General features: G+C 38.9%; 1 protein-coding gene across 5 annotated transcripts in view; it reads left to right on the top strand.

Moving 5' to 3' along the window:
• The window catches only part of LOC104930751 (leucine-rich repeat and fibronectin type-III domain-containing protein 2), a 120,172-nt gene extending 108,249 nt beyond the window's left edge, over positions 1–11,923 (top strand). For all 5 annotated transcript variants that reach the window (XM_019267560.2, XM_019267559.2, XM_027275154.1 and 2 more), the window contains 2 exons: positions 2,971–4,367; positions 7,675–11,923. In XM_019267560.2, the coding sequence (XP_019123105.1) occupies positions 2,992–4,367; positions 7,675–8,665 (2,367 nt within the window). In that variant the 5' untranslated portion in view covers positions 2,971–2,991 and the 3' untranslated portion in view covers positions 8,666–11,923. The remainder of the gene's footprint in view (positions 1–2,970; positions 4,368–7,674) is intronic.
• The last annotated feature ends 6,892 nt before the right edge of the window (positions 11,924–18,815 follow it).

Below are 18,815 nucleotides of genomic sequence, written 5' to 3'. Positions count from 1 at the left end.
AATGCTTATCCTTTACGTGCCACACATGAAATAAAAAGCCAAGTACGCTTACTTATTTCTCACAGCAATAATAACTACCCAGAGGGTCACACATGTTCAAATGACATTAGAATGAATTTCACATTTTTATATGTCATCACCACTAATGCAATCTGTAAATGTATAGAATGTGTGCTTGTTGGTATTTCAGCAGCGTATTTGTCCCTCACATTGAACCGTAATTGATGTTGCAGCCTTAGTAAAGGCCATGAGTAAATGGATGTGGACATTAAACATCATCCATGGTTCTCATCTCTTTGTGACTGGACTTCTTCTATCCATAAAAGGTCACATCTGCCTCTCGTCAACCTGTTTTTCTCTGCCCAGTAACCGCATGTCACACACCGTTAATGGGAAACTGTTGCAATACTGGAAATTATACTGTACCTTTCAGCTGTATCCAGTCAGAGCTATGTGCATTTCTGCAAATTTGTATATCCTCTCTGGTTATCCATCACAGTGCTCCATTTTCACAGAGAAGGAAGATCAAAAGAAAATTAAAAAAGAGCTTCTTTGGGCTTTTCAATAGTTGTTTCCAGATGCTGTCCATTAAAATGAATCGATGAGAGAAACTGCTCATCATCACTGACAGCTCTCACCATGAGGCCATGTGGAGAATAGCTGCAGAGTGCTGAGAGGGTCAGAACAGTATGCATCAGGTCTGCAATTATTTGGCTACAATAAACATCGTTTCACAGAGTTTCACGCCATTTTCTGCAGTGCTGATTAAATTCTAATATAATGTGCTACTCAGAAACATGTGACAGCTGAGAGAGGTCACACCGGCTTTGCAGTTTACTTTTTTTTTTCTGTCACACTTCCAAATTAAACTGAAATTAAAATTCATTGTTGTGAAGCAGTCAGCAATCACTTTATGACCTTGGTGTTTGTTTTGACGTGTACATTTTTGGTTATGGTTGTACCATATTAGATAGAGATTTTACACTCTTATTTTTCTGCAGTGACAGCACCTCAAACATGACTGCTCTTGCAGTGATTTTCTTTTTGGTGCTTTACAGTATCAACAATATTTAATTGGTGAAATATCTGTATGGGCGCATTTTTTTTTAAATACATTTTTAATTCTGATCTTAAATGGCTAAAGACTGCTATCCAGTGCTATGTGAGCCTGTAGGAAAAGAGGGGAAATCAACATCAACAGCTAGTCAGTCTCCATCTACCATAATCGGCAGTTATTGTGACTAACATTAGCAGCATGTTAGCCACCCTTTCATAGATACTGCAGTGTAACTGAGTCAGCTGCTGACTCTGCTGGCTTTATCGTTCCACTTAACCACTGCTGTGACATTTTAAGCATACATACTACATACTACAGAGTGTTGCATTAAAGTTGGGAGTTCATCTAAATAACCCTTCGAGTACATCTACGCTATGCAAGTAAGCATTGTATGACCAGTTTATTTGGTTAAGCCCTTTTTTTATTTATGATAACTCTGTATATCATTTCTACAATACTAAAAGACTAAATAGTGGTACAGTGAAATGTCTGCATTTGGTCCCATCATAAATGTACCTCATTTTATGAACACTGTTTGTGAAAATGTCAATTTCTCCACTGTTATTCATTAAATTCTTCATTTTCAATGATTATTAGTTTCTGGGAATGACTTTTCCCTGTTCTGCCTGCCATTTCATTCTAATTATCTCTGTATAGCACACAGTCCAGATGCAGTGGCACTTCATGATATAATTACAAACTGGTATCGAGAAGGAAAGAGGTTATTTATGCATATTGCCTCTTGTAATTATGAGTTATTGAAAAGCGTAGTCCACACATGAAGCAGTGTTACAGGGTAGGCGAAGATGAGCAAACCTCATGCTGTGACCAGCATCTCCCACATTTATGAATGATAATGAATGATAGCACAAACATGTGTTTAACATAAAAAACATCACAACTGTTCCTTCCCATGTCTCTACTAGAAACCATATAGACTAGAACGCAGAATTTTGTGTGTAAAAAAAAATATGATTGAAATTGATTTTTAGGTTTGGGTGCATTAGGAATTAATGATACAAATGTCTGGGGGAATTAAAAGCTTGTTGGATGAAGCCAAGTGTGGCCATCCATTCGACAGAGTCAGCCAGGTGTGAGGGCTGTTAAGGAATTCACAGATGCGTGCTGATTTCATCAGTCAACTCTGACGAGTCTCACACCTGCGGCTTTCGGAATACTTTTTTCTCCAAAATGCATTATCTTTTACGAAAACAGAGCAGACATGATAGTAAAAGAGAATAGATGCAGACAAAGAAGACACTTTAATCCTACAGATTTTTCACATTTACATTGGCAAGATGATGTAGCATTTAGATGAAGAACACATCTATTGTTCACTGCATGTATATATATATATATATGTGTGTGTGTGTGTGTGTGTGTGCAATACACTTGAACTAGTTTCCACTGCATGCATAACATATCTGTATGACAGCCTACTATATAAGCATGAACATGATTAAAAATAGCTTTTTGGAGCTGTTTAAACCCGGGGTTCATTCAGAGAATTCTCATGTGATTTCTCACACCATTTTTGCATTGCAAAAGACATGCAGATGAACGTCATAATGGAGAATATTAATGTAAAAAAAATCCTCATGATGGCAATCAGACCAGCTCATCAAGTAAAGCAATTTTTGCTTACATGGTCCAAAGACCATGGTGAAACTACACTTTTTTTTTTTTTTTTATGTTTTGTGGATGAGTAAGTGAAAATTTCTCTGGATGTGAATATTACTATTTTAGTTTGAAATTCTAATATTGCAATGATTAGACATCGACATGCAGCTTAGTGCAACCAAATGTTGCTGGACATAGGCAACTAAAAATATGTTGTGTGGTAATTGGTAATACTTTGTCAGCTGGTTATAATCTTAAACTTAGACTGATCCTTCTTTCTTTTGTTTTTGCAGGTCCCCTTTGTATGAACTAACATGGACAAAGTGGTCATCAGTCTCCTGCTCCTGGGAACCGCAGTTATGATGGTCCATGCATGTCCCAAATACTGTGTCTGCCAGAACCTCTCAGAGTCTCTGGGGACTCTGTGCCCCTCCAAAGGCCTGCTCTTCGTACCACCGGACATCGACCGACGAACTGTGGAACTCCGGCTGGGTGGCAACTTCATCCTCAAGATCACCACTCAGGACTTTGCCAATATGTCAGGTCTGGTAGATCTCACCTTGTCCCGCAACACCATCAGCGCCATCCAGCCCTTCTCTTTCCTCGACCTGGAGACCCTGCGATCCCTGCACCTCGACAGTAACAGGTTGACTGAGCTGGGACCAGATGACCTCCGAGGTTTGATCAACCTGCAACATCTGATCCTCAACAACAACCAGCTGAGTCGAATCTCCAAAGCAACCTTTGATGACTTGTTACTGACACTGGAGGATCTGGATTTGTCATATAACAACTTACGCAGTGTGCCTTGGGAAGCCATCCGCAAAATGGTCAACCTTCATCAGATGAGTCTCGATCATAATCTCATCGCCTTCATTGCTGAGGGGACTTTTATAGATCTGGATAAACTGGCCCGCTTGGACCTCACCTCTAATCGTCTCCAGAAGCTCCCTCCAGACCCCATCTTTGCACGTTCCCAGAGCAGTGTAGTTATGAGCACTCCTTATGCTCCTCCGCTCTCTCTAAGCTTTGGTGGAAACCCATTGCACTGCAACTGTGAAGTGCTTTGGCTTCGAAGGCTGGAGCGTGAGGATGATATGGAAACCTGTGCTTCTCCTACTAGTCTAAAGGGGCGCTACTTTTGGTCTGTTCGTGAGGAGGAGTTTGTTTGTGAGCCCCCTCTAATTACGCAACATACACACAAGTTACTAGTGCTGGAAGGCCAAACAGCTAGCCTGCGCTGCAAGGCAGTAGGTGATCCAATGCCATCTGTGCATTGGGTTGCTCCTGATGACCGTTTGATCAGCAACTCCTCCCGAGCAACAGTATATGAAAATGGTACCCTGGACATTATGATCACCACATCTAAGGATTATGGAACTTTTACTTGCATAGCTGCTAATGCTGCTGGGGAATCTACAGCCTCAATTGAGCTGTCAATTATTCAACTCCCCCATCTGAGTAATGGTACAAATCGTACCACACAGGCCAAGTCAGGGCTATCGGACATAACTAGCTCTACCAAGATCAGTAAAGGGGAGCCTAAACCTCTGCCAGAGAAGGTGGTGTCTGCAACAGAAGTGACTGCTGTCTCTGCTCTTGTCAAGTGGACTGTTAGCAAGTCAACCCCAAAGGTCAAAATGTATCAGCTTCAGTACAATTGCTCTGAGGATGAGGTGCTCATTTACAGGTAAGAATAATGAATGTAGCCTGATCACATCCAAGTAGGAGCTGAAGTAGTAGGTATAATCTTTACCTTCAGAATACTAGCTGCTGAGCTTCTTGAGGCAATCGCTAATTGTTTGCTGGGGTACTTGAGAAAATCAATTTCTTGAAGTGTTACCCAGAGATCAACTTAAAATTTTCTTAATCCATCTTGAAACTTTTCTTTTTTTCTTAATTTGCTTTTACCAAAAGAATGAACAGCGAGTGCCATTTTAAAGAAAAGTAAAAACCCAAAGTGAAATCCTTGCCCTGAACCATTAATTAGAAATCCAAGAAACGAAAAAGGATTATAGACCCCCCCCCCCCCCCCTTTTAATGTATCCTTCTTAAGCTGCTCAAGCCCATAAAGTGTAAGCTTGGATACTGCAGCTGGAAATCTTTGGGCTCTGTGAAATCAATTTCCTATGTCAAATGAGACAGTGAAAGTAGTGACATTCAACCAAGATAATTGAGGAGGCGATATAGAACAGAGCCTTGGAGTTTAACATTAAATCAATTTGGGGAAGACATTAACAAAGATCATATAGCTATACTGTAAGAACAAACATATCGATCAATTTTATGAGGCCTATATGTGAATCTATGGGAACATTTCATCTGACGGCTATTAGACATTTTCGGTATTTACCATAGATATCCCATCACACTCTTTTTCGAGTTCAGTATCCCATTGGGCTCCAGTGGCTCAATATACTTAAACACAACAACACAATTAGAGAATTGCCTCACTATGCTAAAGATAGTAGTTACAGCATCAGAATAGTGTGAGAATTGACAAAGTGGCCTGTCAGTGGTAACTGATTGCAGTTACAGCAGTGTTGTCAGTTTCATGCTTCCTCTAATACTGACAATTGATTGTGAATCCCTTTAACAACAACTCATCCAGTAATCTATTCTGTGCCATACTCCTGCACAATTTACCTGTACTGTGTCTTCCAGTAAAAAGAAAAAAGATATGACTTTGTTCAAACACCATGATTGCAACTCACCATTCCTGGAAATTCAATAATACAGTGTTTATTTAAATGTCTTGCTTGCACACACTGTGCCACTTGCTAACGCCCGAAAAAAGAGAACAATATGATTTCCGATAATGGAAACATTGGATGACTCACCTACATTTCTTGTAAAGGCATTTATTTTCCATCATGTCTTCAACATTGCAAACATAACACTGATCTGTGCTTTATAAACAGAATTTTTCCCCCTCATTCATTGATTTGCAACAGCTAAACTATTTCTGTGTTTTTTTTTAAATAGCATTCTTGATATTGTTATCAGTAAATAATTATAAATAACAGCCCCTACAACATATAGATATAATTGTCCTGACAGCTAGTTTGAAACATGCACACAAGAAGTGGGTAGAACGTCTCTCTGATAGCCATTAATTTCCTTAGTATAGCGATTAATGATTACAAAGTTTAGCTTACTTTCCTGCCCATGAGTCCTAACTTTCAAATTGCCCTGGTTATGTGATTTGTTGCTTTAAATTGTTTTGTACTTCATAATCAATGGACACTGTACATAGTTCATAAAAAAGCAGAAAAATTCCCTAAAGAAATAGATTTATGTGCTCTTTTATAACAGCTGTGCAGTCCTTTCGCATGTCAGAAGACAAATTAGGAGCTGGAAGTAAAAGATAACGAGCACAGAGAGGCCAACTACTGTTTTCAAATTAATATTGATATGACTTCATTGCTTGCACATGCACACCTACTGCGCTCCTCTTGTTGGCTGACACAGTTTCCCAGGGCGCTGCCCGCACTCAAGCAATGGCATGATTAAAAATCAATCAGAGCCATGTGGGGGAGGAGAAAAAATTGCATGGCTTCTCTCAAGCATGTGAGCTAACGCAGCTTCTTCCTAGTTATGGAAAAAGGCAATTAAGGATGAATAATGGACTATAGCCCTACTGGTGTCTGGGCTCTGTGGTGGAGCCGCTTCAGAGGGATCAAAGCTATGGATGCATAAACTCTTTGAGAACATCAAGCCAACAATGGGTGGATGACGGAGGAATCTATTTATAGATAAGGGTCATTAGTACCCATATGGTATACAGTATGTAACAGCTATGATTCTTACTCCATGTTTTATAGCTTAATTAGTCATTAACCTATTTTGTCAGATGTACCCATATCAAATGATTTCAAGTACCCATTCATAATATGGTCTGCTATGTTCTAAATGTGTCCTGAATGATCTTACGTTGTTGATGTTTGGATCCTGTTTGAAGTAGCTTTGGTCAACTACGCCACAACCTGCAGTGGAGATGTTGAGCTGGATCCAAGTTTTAAGCGTGACATCACACTGCAACCACAAATGATAAGATCAGACAAACCCTCCACAGTCAGCCTGAAATGTCAGTGAGACAAAGGCTTTAATGTTTTAAAGGTTATACAATAGGAATTTAACTCAGAAGTATAAATCCAGCTCAAGTTTAGGGAAACATCATGCTTACCAATTAATTAAAAAGTCATAGGTCAGTGGCAGGACACAGACTATTGCAACCTGTCCATGAAAAATCTTATGGTTTGTGTATACAGTTTGTCAGCAAATGATTTACATAGGTTTGACATCTGTGATATCCCATGCTGTTTTAATGAGATGCAGTCAGTAGAGTTAATTACACTTGTCAGACAGCTTACTGTACAAAAGCTACAACAGCCGCAGCAATGACTAAATTCTTTCAAAGCTTAGAAATACACCTGTGTAATTATAATTGCAGCAATTGTTTGTAGTAGCCAGATGAGTAGACAGTTGACTCTGATGGAGAAAAAACACTTTCCTGTCTACAAAATGCAATGGTTCCTACTGCATTGCATTGATACAGATAGAGAATTAACCTACTACCGAATTATTTCCAGTCAAAATTATGCAGTCAAATTTAAACATCTGGAATAATAACAAAATAACTTGAAACAACTTAATGTGTTAAATGGAATGAACAAGAAATGACATTTAATCAAAACAATATTCAAAAAGTGGCAATTGAACACTCATCTCATTACTATTGCTTCATGCATATCAAATTGGATATACTGGGACCAATGGAGTCATCTTCCTGAATTACTCTGCATATAAATAGCCACTTAGCTTACTTCATTTTGGGTATTTCTTTGATCTACCCCAGCATGTTTAAAGCAACACTGGCTAAGTCTGCTAAGCCAGTGTTGCTTTTAAGACTAAGTTCCCTAAACTTGTCTTGAACTCCCATAGTAAGAGGTTTGAATTTTAATGCTGTACCGTTCTGTCTCTCTGCCTCTTTTCAGGATGATTCCCATGACTAACAGAGCCTTTGTAGTCACAAATCTTGTCCCAGGGATGCAGTATGACCTGTGCGTCTTGGCCATCTGGGAAGACACTGCCACCACCCTCACTGCCACCAATATAGTGGGTTGTGTCCAGTTCATCACCAGGGAGGACTACCCACAGTGTCAGTCTCTTCACAGTGGCTTCCTGGGTGGCACCATGATCCTGGTCATTGGTGGCATCATTGTGGCCACGCTTCTGGTGTTCATCATCATCCTCATGGTGCGGTATAAGGTGACCAGTGGCATCCAGACTAATAAATTACCCAATGTGAGCAACACGTACTCGCAGACCAATGGAGGATTGAACAGGTTCAACGGTGCCCCACCACAAGTCAAATCCACTGTGGTGGTCATGCGTGAGGAAATGGTAGAGTTCAAGTGTGGATCTCTCCAGAGCAGTCTCTCTTCATCTACATCCTCTTCTAACTCGTTAGGCAGCCAAACAGGAAGGGGGGCTGGTGACCGCTACAGCATGCAGGGCAGCGAATGCAGCACTCTGCCCAGCAGCAAGTTCAGGAGACACGGGCATGGTGCCAAAGCACGGCCAAATCTGGACCACCTTTTAGGGGCCTTCACCTCAGTGGAGCTGCGAGGGGTAGCGAGGGACCACCAAGGGGCTTCTGGCCCATCCACCAGTTCCAATACTATGATGACGGTGGCTATAGTACCCCCGTCTGATAAAGAACCCCTTCTTGGGAGGGCCGAGTCCACCACCATGCTGGGACGTCTCCTAGGGCTGCCCCAGGAGGGTAAGCCCAAGAGGAGCCACTCATTTGACATGGGTCACGTTGGAACCACACAGTGTCGCAGCAGCTATCCTCGCAGGATTAGTAACATCTGGACTAAGCGCAGTCTGTCTGTTAATGGCATGTTGTTGCAGTATGATGATAGTGAGGATGAGAAGCCCACATCTGAGAGCTCTGAGTGGGTGATGGAAAGCACTGTTTGAGTGCAGTTGCTCATAACTGTGAGGTCCATGGCTAAACCACAAACCTATATCAGGAACTAAAAGAACATGAGTGTAGAAGCAGGGATGGTCCAGTGGGGATCTGCCTTCGGGTACTGCATGAAGTTCATCCATGTGAATACTGTATAAGTAACTATGTGAGAAAAGACACTCAAATCGATAGATTCCTGGCCATGAACCCAAATTGTTGACAGTGTTTAACTGTATTTGTTTCCAATTCAAAACAACATGGAGTCCTGGCAGATGGAATAAATCCCTATCCACAGGGCACGTGAGAGTCTTTCAGCCAGAAAAGGGGACAAGAAAGATGAGGAATTCAAAGTGGATTTACTGCATCTTTATCAAAAGAACTGAATGCCAAGAGGATTTGCCTCGAATGTGGTGAACTGTATGTGCATCACAATGTCTTGGATCCTGAGCTTTCAATGGGACTACTGCAACAGTAGAGAGAAGGACCAGAGGAGTGAATAGAAAATTTAAACAGTCATTTTTATTTTCATCTGGGTTTTTCTATCATTTTTACTATTTATTATTTCAGGTGATCCATCAGCAGGCAGAGGCACAGCTCTTCAGTGAGGTTATCAATGTCAGTAATCAAAGAAAGAAAAAAGACACACAGAAGCTTCACATATCACAATTTAACATAATTCAACAGTGTTTTCAGTCAAACTTGATTTTCTATTTTTTTATTTTACAAATTGAAAATATGATTTCTTCTGAAATAACAGCACGACCCCATGCTCTAGATATCGGCAACACAACAAGCCAGTCTTGTATTTCTACCTCAGATTATATATCACATGAGGTTATTTATATATGAAAGCAAAAGGAAATACAACAAAACCTAAATGCACAAGACAGCAGCTCAAAACACAAGAATTATTTAGTATCCAGCCAGTCATATTCAGCTTAGGTTAAATTCCTTTTGTGACAAAATGTCTATGTTCTGATCCTCTAGCCACTGGTGAACGTTGGTGACAACGATCCCTGTAGGCTAAAAGGCCATTGATGTAAACAGAGAGTTTGCCTCAGGGCTTGGTTTCAGATGCAGATGAAAATATTACAGTCGCCAGACCAGAATAGTCTTTGAAATCCATCAAACCTACTTAATCATTTGCTTAAACCCACAGCAGGATGTATTATTCAGCTGTAATTCTCTTTAGGTAACACAAAACAGAGAGTCAGACAATTACAATTACTCATTTTGCTTGGTTAAATGGCAGAATGAGTCTAAATTGAATTTATTAGCTTGATAAAGGTCATTATGCTGCTTAGTAGAAGTTGTTATGGACGGAGAACGGGCAAAAAGATAACCTTTTAAGGGCCAAACAGCTGAAAACTCTCTTGAAATCGCATGATACAGAACCACTGTTGGTTTTTTTGAATTGATTTGTCAAATAATGCATTCATTTTCCATTCACATTCATACAGAGCTGTACATTGCAGTAAAATACTGTGAATTAGTGGCTATTCAGATTACTGCCTAAACCAATACATCCCGACACATTCTGATGCCTTTTTCAATATCTTGTTTATCTCTGCTGCATTTCAAGATGTAGGGTGGTCATCTTTTTTTTTATTATTATTGTTTCCTTCTCTAGGTGTACTGTTCTGTATATTGGCATTTTTTTGTACAATATCTGGGTGAGAATGTAAAGGGGGAAAAATTGTGCAGTAGTACTTTTATTTTCATGTGAAGCAAACAGTGAGAAGGTGCTTTACTGTGGTGTTCTGACCTGGTCATTGTTAGTTGGCTCACTGAAATTGGATTTTACATGATACTGCAAGAAGACTGGCAAAGGGTCAGTTCACCCAAATTATAAAAATACATAATTTCTGACTTACCTCTTGTGGCATCTAGCCATGTAGATAATTGGTTTCATTTGCCCAGTTTTTGAGATATCCTTCTTTAGATTTCTACTTTCTACTTTCAGAGAAGATATCTTTTTAATCTCTCTGGGTATATTTATTCTTTGTGTTTTGCAAATCATCAAAGTGTGTCTGGTGATATTCTATATTTTTCTCATGGTCAATGGATCTCATGAAAAGATCTGATATATCTTTTATCTTCTTCTATTGTTGTCCAGAAACAAATAAGTGACAAGTTCCTTCTTTGCCATGAATACGCTAGTGTATTTAGACTAGATCCCATATACAGTAGATTGCAGTCCTGGTGCATTAATCCACTGCTGAAAATAGACTCAACAAATGTCATTTGCTGTCGAAGGTCTATATACTGTAGGCTTTTGTTTTGATTGGTTAATAAGAATATAGAATATCACCAACCCTATTCTTTTAATTTGTCAGGTATTTTATTTGTTCAACTTGTCAGACAAAGATTATTTTATCCATTAATACTTTCTCTGATGGATTTCCTGAAACCCCAGTAATAATACTAATGATGACAAGAATAATCACAATTCCCATGAATGTATAGTTACATGTACAGTACTGTGATAGAGGATTTTATCCACATCACCAATTCTGTGAATGTGTGGACAGTGGAGGCATCCACAAAATCAGCATAATTTGCTATGAACTGATATCTAATTGGAAGTAGGACAATTCTTGGAAAGATCTCTGTAATTTGGTGCTACTGATCAGTGAAGACATACAAGACATAAAATTCAAGATGGAGAGTAAAGTTTTGTAATAATATCTGAATATGGGGCCGTTCTTTCAAGGACGTTCTGCTTGAAATCAACAACTTCTCATGAACATAACACAACTAACTGAACTCTAATAACTCTTCTTCCTGAACTTATTGCCATATTACATATTCTCCAGAAAACCTCCTAAGAAATTCTGTACCCATAAAATGAAGCCTCGCTACAGTTGTTTCTCACGGAAAACTGTTTCACTGAAACCTTTGAGATGTAAATTTTGAGTACTTTGAGTGGCACAAGTTTGAGCTGCATTGGTGTGGAGCCAGACATCTCAAAGATGGATATCCCAAAACATGCATAAATCAAACAAAATATTTTGGCATGGAAAGAAATAAGAAAATGTTTTTCTTTTTTTAATTTAGGTGAACTTACCTGTTACCTGCTTTCTCTATTTGTGACATCATGTAACATCCTCTTCCACTCTGCTAACTAAGAATACAAATTAAGTGTGTACTTGACTTAACATAGTCATGATTCTCACCTGGAGTTCTAGGTCAAAAACAAGAAAAAAAAAAAACTGTTTCTGTGTGAAAACATTTTGCTACAAAAGAATATAAAATATTGATTAATTCCTATGAACCAAACTGGCTCTTCTGTGTTTTTTTTAATCTTCTTGCAACATCTCACAGACACACAAATCTTTCCACGTGCCTTAGATAACATCATTAATTACATTTTGGCCATCATCCTTCTGAGGTTAAAGTCTTGCCACATTCTTCCCACTTACAAAGTACAAAGCAGCTAATGGAGTGTCCTTCCTACCCTGCTGTATTTGTTTACCGTGGATGAGCCAAGGGTTTTCCTCTTGAGGTCCAGATGCTGTAATCAGGCCAGTCGCTGCTGACTCACCTCACCGCTGCCCTTATTACAAATCACTAGTACAGGCAGCTCCTGGCCAGAGCCCATAATAAGGCCTTAATTCATATAATCTGTCAAGAAAAGTGCTTACGGCAGCATAGAGTAAATATAATCTCCACAAGGGCCCAGCGTTGCATGATAAGACAGAGATATGCACCTGCTGAACTCTTCGGAGGAGTCCTACTGCCGGATATGGAACTATAGGAATTATGTCATTAGCAGGTTTGGGTTTGGCACAGAAAAAAATCGAATCAAGGTAAATATATATATATTTGTCTTTTTGATTAACATGTGTTGAAAAAAGTCATCAGACAGAAATATTACATTTATGATAAGGTATAACGCCTTCAGCGCAGTGTAACTCTTATAGTTGTGACTTAATCATCATCACAGCAGGTGAAAATGTCTCACCTTGCTTGATGTGAAAACACTTGAAATGAGTAAAACTTATAAAAAGACACCTTTCACCTGAAAAAATGTGAGGTTACTAAATTGACTTACGTAAATTGACTTGCATGTGCTGCAAAATAAGACCTTTTTTTCACACTCTTGTACGTGTCTGGGAATCAATGGAGCACAGAAAAAGAGTTCTCTGCTGCTGAATTTGGGATATACAACATGAAGTCTCACCTCTGTATGAGGAGATACTAGTGAAACAGTCTGATGTTGTCAGCTGAACAACAAGATCAGCAATTAAATGAGACTGTTTTTGTAAATGGATGGTAAGGAAATATCAGTACTACACCCTGCTTAATAAGAATGAATGACTTCTTCAGTTATATCAATAACATAAAGGTAAAGTTGTGTGGAAAAAAGAACAGGTTGCTGCATTTCTGCTGGCTTGTCTTGTTGTGGTGCCATGTGGGGAGCTCCACTGAAGTAGCCTAACTTCATGATGCATCTCAGTCACTCTCTCTCTCTTCCTCTGTCTGTCTCACTCACTGTTTCCATCTGACATGTGTCTCCCTCCCTCTGTGTGTGTGTCTGGTGAAACAATGCAGCAGATTTTACACCTTTACATTTCAGATCCACTTTTGCCTGCCGCAGTGATCAGTCTGTGATCATGTGCGGTAAATTTCCATTCTCTCCTCCCAGATTTTTGCACCTCTGAAACGGAACAACAGGAACGCCTTACATATTACATAAGAACAACTTTCAGCAGTGCCTCTCTAGTGCATACATTAATGTAGTCCTTTAGTCAGTGAGGTGACTGGCATATAAAAAGGGCCTAAAAGTCCTTAGTGAACATACTCCTAGCAGATACTGATTACTTCCTATGAACCAACCTGGCCCAAGTAAGGCGCAAGGTTAGGATTTCTTATCGGTTGACAGAAACAGTTGAGTCAAAGGAGTTTAAAAGTAGTACCAAAATCCGCCCACTAACTTTTCAGAACTCACTGAGTCGCTGATCTTGTTGTTCAGCTGACAACATCAGACTATTTCACCAGTATCTCATCACACAGAGGATTCCTGTTGTGCAATGAATGCACACCTACAGTTCCAAAAGTGTCTATCCTCTTCAAGCAACGATCAATGTCAGCAGCAGAGAACACTTCTTTTTTTTTTTTTTTGCACTTCATTGATTCCCAGACAAGCACATCATTGCGAAAAGAAAAAAAAAAAACAGTAAAACGGGCTGTACCAGTTAAATGATTAAATAATAATTAGCTATAATAATTGGCTATAATAACAACACCTCCCCTTTGTTTAGTGCAAAGAAATACAATGTTCAAAGACAAAACATTTGATAAACAGCCTACGATGTCTCAATTAGTCACATGTATGTTTGAACTACAGTATAATGGAGTGGTTTACTTCTTTCTCTGTGCAGTGGACAAATCAGGAATAGCTGTAAAGCTTCCACACTTTGCAATCCAATTGGAAAAATTAAACCCTTTGGTAGGCCGGTTCTGGCCAGCAATGTATGTTTGATATGACTGGTCTACATTCCAGCCACTCTACGGGGATTACTTAAGCACAGTACTACTTTGATCACGTCCACTACGTCCATCAGCATCCAAACATCACATTTGTTAAGATACTTCACTAAAAACAAAACTCTCATCCTCATGGTTCGAATCCCCTGGCCATTATAAATATCTGTTCTATTTTATGCCAATTCATGTAACAGTTGTTGTGTTACACTCCACTGAAAATGGCAAGGATTCCCATGTTTTCAGTGAAGTTAAAGAGAACTGTCGAAAAGAAAACATGCCCTGAGTCTTTTTATTTGGCACGAGGCAACTGATTTGACAGGACTCTTGTATGTGTGCCAACACATTCAGATTCAGTGCAATCACTTGAGCAGAATTACCAGTTTGATATCCTGTCTACTTGACAAATTAAAATAAATCCTTCTTGTTTTTGTTTGATGCGTACAGAAAAAGAACAGTAGATTTGTTGACTAGCATTGTATCATTTGACAGTGCTGCCTACTGGTGACATCCATACCAATTATCTTACTCTACTCTTATTCCTGACCTTCACTGTCAGTGTTTTATTCCAGAAAATACAACAAAGTTTTGTTTTTACAGGGCAATGACCCCTTTTAGGTTTTGTAAAGTACATTTTCTGCAGTTACTTTATGCTGCATTTGCAAACTAGCAGCCCCACAGTGCTTCTATCCATCATCTTTTATGCCTGAGCACGGCCTGCAGCAGTGTTTTTTGTAGTTTTATAAAAGGGAAAGAAGACTATATTGGAGGTCATGACAAAAAGTTTGCATTTGGAGACTCTCATATTCCCAATAAAAGTGGGTGTCCATTACAGAAAGCTCTCTGAAAGCAAACCTTATCTATCATCTGCTTCTGCAGCCTCATCACCATTTTCATGGGGATTCTTTATTCCCAGAATCCTATATTAATAACCTCATTATTAATAATGTCTGCGGGAAAGACTGGCTGGGTGCGGGGTTTGTTTATTTCTGAGACAAAGTTGTCTGGCTGGAGAAAAGTTATCCAGCAAGATTGGAGAATGAAATTTGAACCTGCCAAAGTTGATTTTGTCTTGTCTCAGAAGTGAAATCCACTCACTCAGTCTTAATAAGTATCTCATCCGCTGTCACTCGTTCTCTCTCCCTGTAACAAGCAATTAAGTGATACCTGCTGGATAGTGTAATAATCTGTCAGAATGCAATAAAATGCTCCTCTGGATGACTAGAAAATGCAATCACATCACCACATTATTACATTAACTGTCATTTATGGTATTTCTTCATAAGGGTGTCACACATTTTTAAACAATAATGTAATTCCAATCCTGATGCATTCATGTCTGCAATTATGAATAAATAATATGGCAGTATTTTCATTATAGGAATGTAATGTAAGAATCACTGGTGTGGAAGACTAAGTCATCCACTTTAGTAAAGTAGTAATACCACACAAATACAGCTGCAAGTAAAGTGTTCAAAACTTTAGTTAAAGCTGCATCATTTTGTTTTACATAAACAATGGATCAAAAGACTATCTTTTAGCCCATTGTTCTGGCTTACTGCCTTCAAATTTTCTGTACAGCAGTTTTCAGTGAAAAAAAGCTCTGATAAACTAAGCACCAAACAGCAAATAGACAAAGTTCAGGAATTAGTGAAGACAAAAACAGAGCTTAAGGCGAGTCGATATTGGACTTAGATTGATCAGGTGTTCAGATACATGACTCCAACTGAATGGTAATTAAGGGATCGGACTAATACCTGGAAAACAATCAGTCACAGCAGTAGACTCCTGTATGTAATGGAACCCAGTTCACTACCCCAGCAAATAGCCCGCACCTCAGTAACGACCTAGCAACAGAAACGATTTCTAGTCCCATTAAAACGTATGGAGATCGTGGAGTTTCCCAAACTGAACAACTAGTGCACATATAAACACTAAACTGCTTTGCTAGTTCAGTCTTGTAGTGACTAAGATATCTGCTGAAAAGGAGATTTTTCCATGGACAGATTGGCCTCCTAACTTCACATTTATTTTGAAGTTGGCGCCATATCACCGGCACAGATGATGAAGGATGATCCAAACATATCCAGTAACTCCACAGTGTTGTAAAGTCCAAAAGTCAAAATGTATTGAGCAAAGATCGATGTAATCAAAATGAACAACGTGTTTTTATCTAATCACATATTCCTCCTCAGTCCATATTAGTCCACCTGTAGTCTTTAAAAATATTTTCTCTGCGCTCACTGAACTGTTTGATCTCTGACACAAACGAGGTACACACCTGTATTAACGAGGCGGTCTAACAGCTCCGTAACACACAGAATATTCATTAAAGAAAGCTGAAATTGTAAATTCAGGTGTATTACTTTATTAAAGTTGACTTCCAGTGGACTTTTCCATATTTGTTTACATGTTATATATTTTCAGGACACGACAATGTGGAGATGACAGTGTGGAGTAATATTTTTAGTGATTAGTCAGGTGTGCTGTCATGCTTATTTGAGCACATTCTAAATGTCTTGTTGACCAATCAGATTGTTCAGTCGGACCTACATGTTGTATAATATTGCTCCATGTCTTTTGGATGTATCAACAGGTGACTGTTTGCTAACATTAGCAATGTTAAGTTATTACAGTGATGATGATGTGCTAATATCGCATGTTTGTTCCATGCCACATATGGAGATTACACAGGGTCAAACATATGTGAACATAAACATTTTATGAACACTATCCCTACAGAAGCTGTAGGGATAGTGTTCATAAAATGTTATGCTGAAGCTGACTTCTCTATGTTCTCTATCATCCTGATCACTAATATGATACTGACTGAGGTCAGAGTATAGGGTGGTCTCACTCCCTAGACACAACATATAAGTAAATAATGAAGAAACCTCTACAGACTGATAACAATGTCGGGCCACTAAGGTTAAACACATTTCCTTGTTTGCAGACTAATGACCATTTATACTCATAGAGTATTTGTGGCACAGACGGGGAAGAGAGGACAGCTTCTTAGGGATTGAGACGACATCATGTCATGGCAAATCTTCAATAAACCTTTCAGTATAAGACACTTTGACTTGTGCACTTTCAATCCACTGACTGAACTGACCACAGAATTCGCCTCAGCACTCACAGTACTCATACACTTCATTACTCATGCATCCACCTACACTGCTGACCTAACTGATTACACATGCCACTGTTAAAGTTTAAAGCCTGTTTTTTTAGATAAACAATGATAAACTTGTCTGTGTGCATCTCTTTTATCATAGTTACATGTGACACAATATCGGTGTTATACTTTAGGCTCATTGTACATAATTACAATGTGATCTGCTGTTTGGTATTTGATCTATAGACATCTATAGATGTAAAATAACTGTAAAAAGTATAAAAGACATCAAATGTAAGTGCTCAGGTACCTCAAAATGTTAACCATTATATAACTCGAGCATTACTCACTTGATATTAAAACCATTTCAAGAAAAATGACTGGCAGTTACTAGTTATGTAACTGTCTGGTTCTTTGTTACCTACGGTTTTATCATTATTTCCTTCGTTTGCAGATGTTTTTGTACAGATTCTGCTCAGAGTTGCTTTTGTGCTACAGAGATTTCAATCTTTCTTTTTTGTCTCTTTTTTATTTTTTATTTATGTAAAAATCTCAAACTTGTGTGAGTTTTTAGAATCGGGGTAAGATTCATACTCATGACTGATAGATGCACCTCCATTACGCCTGAGCTAAACTTTCCCTGCAGGGAGTTTTCAAATATCCAATCATTGTGTGCCTCGTGTTGCATCAACACCTCTCCACCCCAATTGATTTTTCTTTCACCACTGCCAACTTCTCATCTTTTTTACTTCAAGTACTGTATGTCCAAGCTCAAGGACTACTGCCATATTTTTGACCCTATATGTTCACCTTATATGTGATGGGAGATTGGCACTGAAATCACCTCTGTCTGCTGTCAATATCTTCATCCAGTGTGCATGTCAATACTAGCTAGAACAGACTACGAACTAGCAATTTGCAAAACTCCTATCGGCATAAATCTAGAAGATAAATCTCCTCGTCAAATAGTCTTGTCAGCAAACACACATTTCAATAGATTTAAGTCTGTTTGTGTACAAAGTTTTGAACTTTATCTTTTCTGTATTGCAGTTGTACACCTGCCAGCTCAAACTATAAACACTGGCCTAATTTATCGTTCACTTGACAGCTGATCATAACAATTTGACAAAAGGAAAGCTTTCAAATATTTCTGTTTACTGAGCTTACCCAGAGGGAGGATGAAATAAAATTTGAAATTGAATTCTTGCCATTCAGAGTGGCCCCTACTGTTCATTTTCTGTCCACATCAAGCCTCTGGCACAAAAAAACAACCATAATTTCATGTATTTTCATTAAAAAACATGGTTTTAAACAAACACCTCTCACTGTTCCTCTCAAACAAAACTGGTATCCCACTGATTGAAGCTGCTGAGCACAGCCCCCCTGCCTGACATCTGTGACACAAAATGTTTGTATTATGGCTATGAGGTTAGAAATCATGATGACATTCTCTTCAACTTAAAGCTGCACTAATTAATTTTTTGTTTCATATTAGAACCTTACCAGCCATAGCAGGCAGCAAATAAACTATGATAAACCCACTGTAGTTTACTTTC

The sequence above is a fragment of the Larimichthys crocea genome, chromosome XXIV (genome assembly GCF_000972845.2).
Source record: "Larimichthys crocea isolate SSNF chromosome XXIV, L_crocea_2.0, whole genome shotgun sequence".
In the NCBI taxonomy this organism is placed as follows: domain Eukaryota; kingdom Metazoa; phylum Chordata; class Actinopteri; family Sciaenidae; genus Larimichthys; species Larimichthys crocea.
Note: the sequence above shows the minus strand (reverse complement) of the source record. Positions and strands in the feature narration are given on the sequence as shown.